The sequence below is a fragment of the Rhizomucor pusillus genome, assembly GCF_041956525.1.
Source record: "Rhizomucor pusillus strain CBS 183.67 unplaced genomic scaffold VTP01scaffold_1, whole genome shotgun sequence".
Lineage (NCBI taxonomy): Eukaryota > Fungi > Mucoromycota > Mucoromycetes > Mucorales > Lichtheimiaceae > Rhizomucor > Rhizomucor pusillus.
The window spans coordinates 84245-93814 of record NW_027192143.1 but is presented as its reverse complement, the minus strand read 5'-3'; the positions used below and the strand labels follow the sequence as shown (position 1 = coordinate 93814).

General features: G+C 44.0%; 3 protein-coding genes across 3 annotated transcripts; 1 reads left to right on the top strand and 2 right to left on the bottom strand.

Annotated features, from left to right (window-relative positions):
* Positions 1 to 1061: 1061 nt before the first annotated feature.
* Positions 1062 to 1491, top strand: VTP01DRAFT_42 (uncharacterized protein; the record flags this gene model as incomplete). Its single annotated transcript, XM_069382855.1, has 4 exons — positions 1062 to 1094; positions 1159 to 1218; positions 1277 to 1363; positions 1423 to 1491. The coding sequence occupies 4 exons, from the start codon at positions 1062 to 1064 to the stop codon at positions 1489 to 1491; spliced, it is 249 nt and encodes an 82-aa protein (XP_069244462.1).
* A 35-nt stretch (positions 1492 to 1526) lies between these two features.
* VTP01DRAFT_41 (uncharacterized protein) lies at positions 1527 to 2864 on the bottom strand (the record flags this gene model as incomplete). The annotated part of the gene is made up of 6 exons (XM_069382744.1): positions 1527 to 1738; positions 1798 to 1911; positions 1970 to 2312; positions 2375 to 2470; positions 2525 to 2603; positions 2656 to 2864. 6 exons carry the CDS (start codon positions 2862 to 2864, stop codon positions 1527 to 1529), a joined length of 1053 nt encoding a protein of 350 aa, XP_069244461.1.
* A 1903-nt stretch (positions 2865 to 4767) lies between these two features.
* VTP01DRAFT_40 (uncharacterized protein) lies at positions 4768 to 9315 on the bottom strand (the record flags this gene model as incomplete). Its single annotated transcript, XM_069382633.1, has 14 exons — positions 4768 to 5126; positions 5179 to 5407; positions 5472 to 5717; positions 5852 to 6448; positions 6835 to 6934; positions 6997 to 7170; positions 7229 to 7491; positions 7728 to 7826; positions 7884 to 8000; positions 8058 to 8108; positions 8186 to 8307; positions 8378 to 8604; positions 8672 to 8797; positions 8858 to 9315. 14 exons carry the CDS (start codon positions 9313 to 9315, stop codon positions 4768 to 4770), a joined length of 3168 nt encoding a protein of 1055 aa, XP_069244460.1.
* Positions 9316 to 9570: the final 255 nt, after the last annotated feature.

The following is a 9570-nucleotide window of genomic DNA, read 5'->3' as shown; positions in this document are numbered from 1 at the left end:
TGTTAGCGGAATCAAATATCTTGTATATTCAATCATACTTCCGTATAGATTGATAGCTGTATGGCAAGACTGTGCATCATAGGTTTGTATCTTGCTTAAGACGTGATTTTACACGAGATCCTGCACCTTTGCCCCGAACATTGGTGCACTTTTTTTGTTGCTTTCTTTAAATGCATCCTAAATATTTCCAAGAAACTAAAGCAAACCTTTAGATCTTTTCTGTACAATTTATACGTAGTATGATGTAGATGAGGCACTTCATTATCTTCTATCTAATACAGGTAACGAGATTGGTATTATTCTAGTTATCTTCCTCGACGTACATTGATGCCTCCAACGTAACCTAACCTTCAGGAATATGATCCTATTACGAACGTAATCCATGTATAAACATTCAAAGACTGCAGGAACGCGTCAACTAATGCATTGAATCACACAGCTGCGAATATAAAAAGGGACCTGGATCCAAAATCTTGTTTTTTGGGGTTTTGTTCTCTCAAACATCCCGGTAGGTTGGCTGCTCTCTCGAGGTGCAGTACGATTTCTGACGCTTAACTCCGTAGCCGACATGACCTCTGTCCTGACCCGCCACCTCCAACATCAACTGTTTCGCGCCTCTCCATCGTCTATTCTACTGCGATGCATCACTTCAAGTCCTCTGTCGTGCTTCTTTATTTTAACAGACCGACCCCACGGGTACAAAGAATGTCTACTAGTTTGCTTTGTGGGTACAAGCTGATACAGAAGTACTAAGTGCGCGGTCTGGTCCCTCGTGAATTCGAGGATTACCCTTCGGGGTGTAAGTATAAATTATGATTACGCAGCAGTAGCGCAAGTACTAACGTAATGCTCTTAATGAATTCTCTTTTCCCAATCAACTACATTTGCTACTCGCTCTTGACTTCTTCCTATTCATTCCTGTATTTCCTTGTTTGTAATTGAACTTAGATTTTTTTTTTTTTAATATAAAGATAGGAACAACGGATGTAATTAAGGGGTGACACGACCTGATCCGGATGGCGCGACTTGGTCTCCGCTCTTTCTCTCGTCAAAACTGCATAATGGGAATACCCGATCTATTAGAATGCACCATCGTAAGCACTCCATCGCATACCTAAATCCCACCAAATACTTTGCTAAACTTTGAACCTGCTTAAGGATTTCGAAGGACAACATCTAGCTGATCGCCTCACGCACGGCATTGTCGGTACATCTGCGGTAATTTTATTCTAACACCAAGAGATTCTTTCTTTTCGCTTGACGCCCGTGTGTATAGGTGGTCGGTTTCGTCGCGGGCTACGCTACACAGTCCCTGCAGACAACAATGCTTGTATTTGCAGGAGCCCTCGGTCTTGCAGCGTTGGCAAGTTTGTAAACTTTGAAGGGGTGAAAGCTGGTAGTAACTCATTATTTGTTTGACAGTTGGTGCTGCCGCCTTGGCCAATGTACAATCGCCATCCTCAAAAATGGCTTCCGAAACAACAACAATAAAAAAGAGAAGGCGATGTTTCTCAAAGATGGTTTTATTATCTATGATCGTCAGTATCATCATCGCTGTCACTGTCGCTTTGTCCTGCCAATGCCATTGCACGTTGAAACTCTTCTGCGAATTCTGCAACGGTTCTCCCGTCCGATAAATCCACGACATCTTTGGGAACCATGTTTGTCGCGAATCGCGGCGCACTGTTCGCAGTTTGTGTTTCTACGATCCGAATTTCTGCTTCAGAGTCATCGCCAACTATGCACAAATATATTAGAAAGCCAAATAATGAGTTATCCTTTTTATCGACCGCGTACATTGTCTCAATTCCTCCCACGTGTACAGGAGCGCATCCGTCGCTGGTGAAAACGGGTTGAAGTCCATCAACCACACCTTGCATCGATCGCGATCTACGTATACGTCAAAGGCATCTGCGAGTAATAACAAGACGTCAGCCACGGGCGATGAAGCAATCCAGCAGGAACTTACAGTTTTGACTTGGGAATTTGTCTCGAACGACATCCTCAAAGAAATCGTAAATCATATCTTCAATGTCCTCTTTCACATCGTTCATAAATTCATAATACGTCGGATCTCGCTGAGAAATCCCAATGATCGCTCGGTCCTTGACAAAGACTCGAAATTCCATGGAAGGCTGCAAATCTCGCCATTCTCGCAGTATAAGGTCAAATGCAATCGGTTCTTGCTCGCTGCAATGCTCGAATGCAAAGTTGAGATCGTGGTTAATGAAATCAGATGATTTTAGCAGCAAAAATACGTCAAAAGGCGACGTGCATTTGAGCGACTGTGTTGCTGATATCCAAGCTGCATCCTTTTTTAGACACATTGTCAGCCTTTTATTCTCGGGCATCTCGACTTTTCTGCCCGACTTGCCTTGGGCGAGCTCCAGTTCAGCTTTGGTATAACGGCCCCACCGAGTTGCCGGATAGAATCCCGGATAAATTGCTCAATTTCTGGAAAGTTTGGTTTCTGATGATAATCCTTAGCATATCTGTATATATCGAGTATGAAAACCATTCATACTTTGTTGATATCTCCTTCGTCGTCCTCGTCGTCTTCGTCAGAAAACTCTGTAGCGTCTTCGTCTGCGGTTCGTGGTTGCCTTTACAAAACGATCAGTCCGATCGCTCTTGTTGATACTATAAAGAACATACCCGTCGTCTGGAAGATATATATTGTCGGCATTGAGGTAATCAATGAAGGTTGGAGGCAATGCATAGATCTTTGATCGGAACGTAACATTTCGAAACTCTTTGTACCAAGAAGAGAACGAGCAGTTGATTACGTCTTGTCGATAAATAGTATGTGGTGAAGAAGAAGAAGGTTGGATAGTGTCACTCGCATTGTCTACGGCTGTTGGCATTTTTTTTTGAATGGATAAATGTACTGCAAGCAAGTTTATTGTTCTCCCGCTTTAAGCGGGACCACGCATCGTGTCGGAGCGGGCAAAGGGGAAAAGACAATGTATAGAAAAATACATTTTTGAAGGAGGCGGCGCACCAGCAAGTACCACCCGGGACGGAGGGTTGCTTCTACGTAAGAGGGGAGTCTTGCTTGGATAGAAGAATGATATGCACTTGCAAGCAAAAAATACTTGTCACGCCTTACGCACGCCATAGAATATGAGTAAGATTTTGACAGACAACCCAGAGAAAGACGCCAGAGCACAGAGAAGCTGCATGCATAATTCGGTCAAGAGGTATATATAAACATGCTTCAATCTGCATCAACGATTGTCAATCGTTTGCAATCTTAGAAGATTTGATGTTCTAGCTTACCATATCATCTCTCTTCATTATTTTTGTAAAAGATGAAGAGAAAAAGGTAATGTACGGGGGTTGCTCATTTTATAGGTACCTCAAAAAAAGATTTTCTGTTATCAGAGACAGTGCTTTACGTCCCGGGAACTTCGAATGTTGTTTCACACTACAATATCTTTTTGTGAACCGGCGCAGTGACATGTAAGGCCTACGAATCTTTCTGTGTTGTAGTGTAAGTACAACGCTATTTGGAGCTTTCGATCTTCCTCCGGGAACTTTGACGGAACGTGCTTACCTCTAAGCCAATTTTGTAGGTGTTCAAAAGTATACTTTGGATAGTGCATCGTGTCGAAACAGACTCGCGTGTCTCTCCCCAACGCTGGATTTGTATCCGCCATCGAGACTCCGAATTATGCAAAATCTCGCTATGCATCCGCCATCGAGGTTCCAGGTTCCATCGTTAACAGCAGGGGATAATATCTCTATGTCATTGGATACACCTTATTGATTACTTGCGGTTTTGAAGATACGTCCATATTGGGGATAGGGAAGCATACATGCAACAGGGTCTATGGTGTCTGAATCATCGCTGCTGTATCATGCAGCTCGCCATCTTTGTCCGGGTTCCAGAGCCGTAGTCTTAAGATTAGGCATTGTAAGCGAGAACAATCCGAATGTGAGAATAGGATGATGTACAAAGTCGGCTATCAAAATAAGCGTCTGCTCAAGATTATAACAGCAATGAAATGAAAATATGATCTCGATAACCACCCAGTGTTATCGAGAATGCAACCTATTTTGTAATATATATATCAACTGACAGCACTCGATGATAATATACCGCAGTGTGACATGCAATACGTACGCATTGGGACTGTTATAGATGCATAGTCTGCTGGAACGTCGGAAAGGATCGGTTTCACCACAATGATTGCGACATCATTGGCGCAGTGCAGTATTTTGGAAGTATAACATTAAGTTGGAGACGAAATACTAAAGCAAATATCAAAAGAAACTCCCGTTGATTCGTCTTTCGAAGCTTCTATATGCATGCAGAGCGATCCAAAAGGAAATCGAGCAGCAAAGAAGGAAGTTGCACAAAGCGTTGTATCTTTTCGCGTGCTAGGTTCAATAAATTTCAAGAGGAATTCGACGTTTGGGGAATATTTTCAGTGAAATTCGAGGCGTTGTGCTATTCGCTCGACCTTCATAAACATCCATTCTCTGGCGGTTTTGCACCCGCAAGCACAGCGCCGTCGAATTGCGGTTAATTCAGACCTGCGTTCGCCTAAATTTAGGTGTATGAGGCAGAGCGTGAGATAAGTGTTCAGCCATCAGCACCTTCCCCGTTGTATCATTGATCTTTCTCCATGATGACGCTTTTTCAGTATAGAAACTCCTGGAAAAATGATGCCAATGTCTGTTGACATTTCTGATCTTAGTAGCAAATCAGGAATAGTCGATAAAACAAAATGCTGTTTCTTTAGTATGTTAGTGATTTATTTATTATTTCTCTTTTAATGCGGCGTCGCCAAGGTCCAATGAGGTCATCTCATTGTCCGACGACGATGCTGCCGCTGCCGCTGCAGCGCCTTTGAGCGCCTGAGACGTCGTTGCAGCACGCTGGAGATTTGGTTTGCCAGGTTCCTTGACTGTGGCACCACCTCCAGGATAGAGCCTAGGGCTGATCGGTAATATTGGGCTCATGGCATCCTTGACAATTTCTCCACTTGCACCAGCAGGAAGTTTCACGGACAAATTGTCATTCTTCTTGGTCTGCGCGCTGCTCGGGATACCGGTTGCACTCTTGGATGTTGCCGTCTTTGTAGGTTTTGGACGGTGCGTGTCGACAGCATCAATGTGGACTGTTGTGCACGATGGTTAGTCAGCATATTCAAATGACAAAGGATGACTCACACTGATACTTGCCTTTGAATCTCTTCTCCTCACATCCATATGCTTTGGGAGTAAGTTCGATGACTGTATGCAGAGGTATCTTGATATACGGAAGTTCCTCGCTTGTCTTATTCATAAAGTATGCATAAATACAACGCAGAATTGCTTGATGACCAATGATTAAGATATTTTCATGTCGCTCCAATGCCATGATAATGGGTTCTAAACGAAGCACGACGTCTCTGTAAGACTATATATACAAAGCTGTATGGTTAATTAACTTCTGCCTGTAAACACACTGTTTCCTAACTAACCTCGCCTCCTCTATATCTGTAATTAAACTTGTCTTCATCTCGATTTGCAAAGTCCTCTGGATACTTTTCCTCAATCTCTTCATATGTCATGCCGTCACATACACCAGCATCGAGTTCATCCAATGCTTTCCATTGTAGTTTTGGGTACGGAAGCAACTCGCCAGTCTGTATAGTACGTTTCATCGTTGATGTCCACACAGTCAATGGCTGATCACCGAGGTTTTCTCTGATCAGCTTAGGTAGCTCCTGTGCATAAAGACGACCTCTTGGAGATAACTCTGAATCGCCACCAATTTTTCCGTGCAAGTTGTACATGGATTCGCCGTGCTAGCAAGTTCGTGAGCGGAGGAGTTTACAGGTAATACAAAGCTGCTGCTTACTCGACTCATATAAATTTTTCTCGGCGCTATGTGGAGATTCATGAGATAATAGACAATCCTAGACTCAAGATATCCTTGAATCATGTTGATGATGACCTGGCTACCGACATTGATGAGCTTAATGTATGTAAAGTCCTCTTCAGTAATTGTCTGGTATAGTTCTTGATAGTGATCGATGCGTGCTCGGAAATCAACCGCGGCGTCGTCGGGATCCATGTTGACATAATCGGGCGACGATAATTTGACGTCCTTGATGTTATTCAAGATCAGCGTCTCGTCCTGGCAAATTGACTCGATGAATAGCACGAGGATATCACGTTTTGTCAGCTCGTCGTGCAACCACTTTCGCCGCTGATACGTGCTGTTCGTCGCGTCGTAGATACCGACGATCCCCTGCTCGGTCTCGTACCATTGCAACATGTCTTCCAATGCTGCAGCTGCAGCTTCCCTTCGGTGCTGCTCGCCAATAGGATTGTGAGGGTCGAAAAACGTGTGCGGAAGACTGGCGCCGTGCAATTTGCGTCGATAGTTGCCGACATTGAATACTTTGGTTTTGATACCAAGCCACGTCAAATATCGGCAAACTGAGCGAGGAATCTGATTAGACTCAACGGTCGTAAGATTTACGCAAGTTCAAGTGTTACCTTTCTGTGAAATGTAGGTTTTGCCTCGGGCTGGAAGGCCCACCATCTACGTCACAGACAAGGAAGAGGAGACTGGATTAGAAGCCAAGGTGTAGTACTATTGGAGGTCGGCATACCACACACGCAATACGCAGATCTTATGTTGCGATTTGCAAGATTAGCACGATACATTTATTTAGCAAGGTCTCTATCTATACTCTTACTGAAACTCATGTCGTTTTACAAGCGGCGGAGAAAGGGTTAGTGACACCGAGGAGATGAGGGAGGAAGGGGGTACATGTCTGATCTTTAATATGCAGACATGCCGCTTCGTCGTCGTTTCTCCAGCAATTCATTCACCTTGCACCGCACGTAATTCATCATTCCGAATTGGCTTTCTGAGCACAGACTCTGCAGCTCACACTTCATGTTTCTGTGCAATATGGATACCACTTCCGACCTAGAACCATTGTCAGAATAACGCGTGCTGCCGTGCAACGCGAAATTTTTAAGCTCGCTTACACAAAAGTCTTGTGATCATCTTCCATGTCAAATGTCCCGTCGATCCAATTCTCTTGCAGCATTGCGCCGTCGGAGGCAGATGCAAAAGTTTCGGATCGCTTGGTAATCATGCAGATTGCTTTGCGACGGTCTCTCGGTGTCAAAGAAATAAAACATGTTGCAGGAAGCCGAAATCTACGTGCCAAGGGATCAGTACATACTTTTGTTTCGCAAAAATTACAGCGTTGCCTACCGTGATTTGTCCTTTGAGCATAATCCGAGAAGTTGGATATCCCTCACGGCAAGGTTCGGGGCATCAAAGGCTTGGGCCTTGAAATCGGATACAGCATAAGTTAGCATGTTACTCGGCGTTGGTTTCCATCCGCTTACATGGCTGCCCCATTTGTAAACTGCATAGATATCGAGGCCGTATATATCACCATCCACTAACGCGAGAATAGGCATTTGCTTGTTTTGTAGCGAAATATACTTGATCATATGCCGAGTGGCAATATCCTGCAAGATTTGCGTTAGATTGTATTCTTCCTTTATCCTCCAAAAAATAATACCGGATATCCTCGACCCTATATGAGAAGTTTAAGAAATCAATACAAACTCACCGTGACAATAAAATAATGATATTATTGTACTCACAGTAATTAAAATACACCGTGGAAATAGATAATGAAAACCAGTGGAGATGAGGTGACGAAAACTTGCCTGCAAGGCGACAGTTAGTGATTGCACCGCACCTGTGTCCCCTGAAACCTAACCTCTTTTTCAATGACGAGAACAAAATCTGCTTGACATTCTACTTTTGTTATTTGGCTCGTAGGTGGTATCAAGACACCCTAAAAGTGTACTGAATGTCAGCAACATAAACTTTTATCCATCACAATCGCTTTGACCTGCTCATCGCTGCAATATTCGTCGTCCGTGAACGTATCCGCGATGCAGTCAATGGTCCTTCCATTTTTAAGGACGATCTTTGCCGCACCAAACATGAGGCCTTTAGACGCAGCTGTCTGAACATGGAGGCGTTAGATGTAAATACTCAATAGCATTTGCAATATAGATGATACTTGCCACGTTGAGACAGGAACGTGGAACGTTAAAATGACACGACAGATCGTCTATTATCTGTTGTTACATAAATGTCAGTGAATATCAATTGTAGACCTCCATCTATGTATCTGATTCACAAACGCACCTTGTCAACAGATCTTTGTGTTCCAAAGAGCGTAACGTCTCGATAAAATATATCTCTTTTGGATACCATCACGTTACTACATAGTGCTTCGTGGATAATTTCCATGACTCGTAAATATCGCGCTATGGACAAATAGAAAATACTTGAGTACGCAAACGTGTATACGTATATAACATTTGAGGAATCCTATACCAAATGTTCTTGCTGACTGTGGACCGTTAAGTACGAGTGCTCTAGCGTTTCGACTAGTAGTAGAGGACGATGTAGACGATGAGGCCGCAGACGACGACGAAGGAAGCGACGAGGATGATGGTAAAGAGGAAACAGCATCTGCGGTGCTGGAAGAGTTCACAGACTGTTGCTGCAGCTCCTGTGTAGAGACGGATGGTACAGCATTTTCAGATGCATTTTTGCGCGACCTAACAACAACAGATGATGGATTACAAACAAGCTTGCCGAGGAGTCATTTGCAAGATATACATTTACCTTTTGGCTCTATCCTGACTGCTCTTTGCTTGACGTGAGAAGCTGGGCAGCTCTAGCGGTAATCCGATAGCCATTTTTTGAATAATTGAAAGGACCAATTCTTCGATTCCCTCAAGTACACTCTCTCTATTCAATCAGGTTAGTACCTTGATGTTGCTGGCTATTTGCGTGTATCATAACCCAAACCTTGGCTGGATTTGAGTGCCTGCGAAGACATCGTTGCTATCTAATGCTCGCTTGTTTCCGACTGTCAATGGTTGCTCGTCAAGCACGACGGGATCGTCGGTGAAAATGCTAAAATCTTGAACGCCGAGGGCTGGCTCGGGCGGTGGCGGCGGCGGCGGTACCACTGCTGCTGCTGCATCATACTGCGGCGCATTGTTGCCAAAGGCGTCTCCTTCCATTGGGTACGACGAAGGCACGATTTGTTGAATGAGTTGAGACGGTCCATTCTGGCTTGTTGATTCCAGAAAAATGTGTTGCTGCTGTATGCTATCATCGAGAGAGGACAAGAGTGTCGGAATGATGAACTGGCTCGCGCCATCTTCGTCACACAAGAGATCGTTGTCACAAGGCATTGTTTGTGCAACAGCACTACACTGGGCGCTGTGCCACGTGTCAATGATTTTGTTTGCGCAGCCCATAAAGATAGCGTCAAAATACTGGGAAGAGGAAGGAAAGAAACGGGATTGGACTCTTCTTTTTTCTTTCTCTTTAGGATTACGTAACCATGCTCTGTGCATGTGTCATTTTTTCCATGCTCCACATTCAATTTTGCGCCTCCAGAAATAATATGAAACGATGAAGATGCACGCCCAATCAAGACTGCAGAAAAGTATACATCAGCCTTAATGAACGATATCGTTTTGCCAAGAGGGTTCCTCCCTCCTGACATCTTT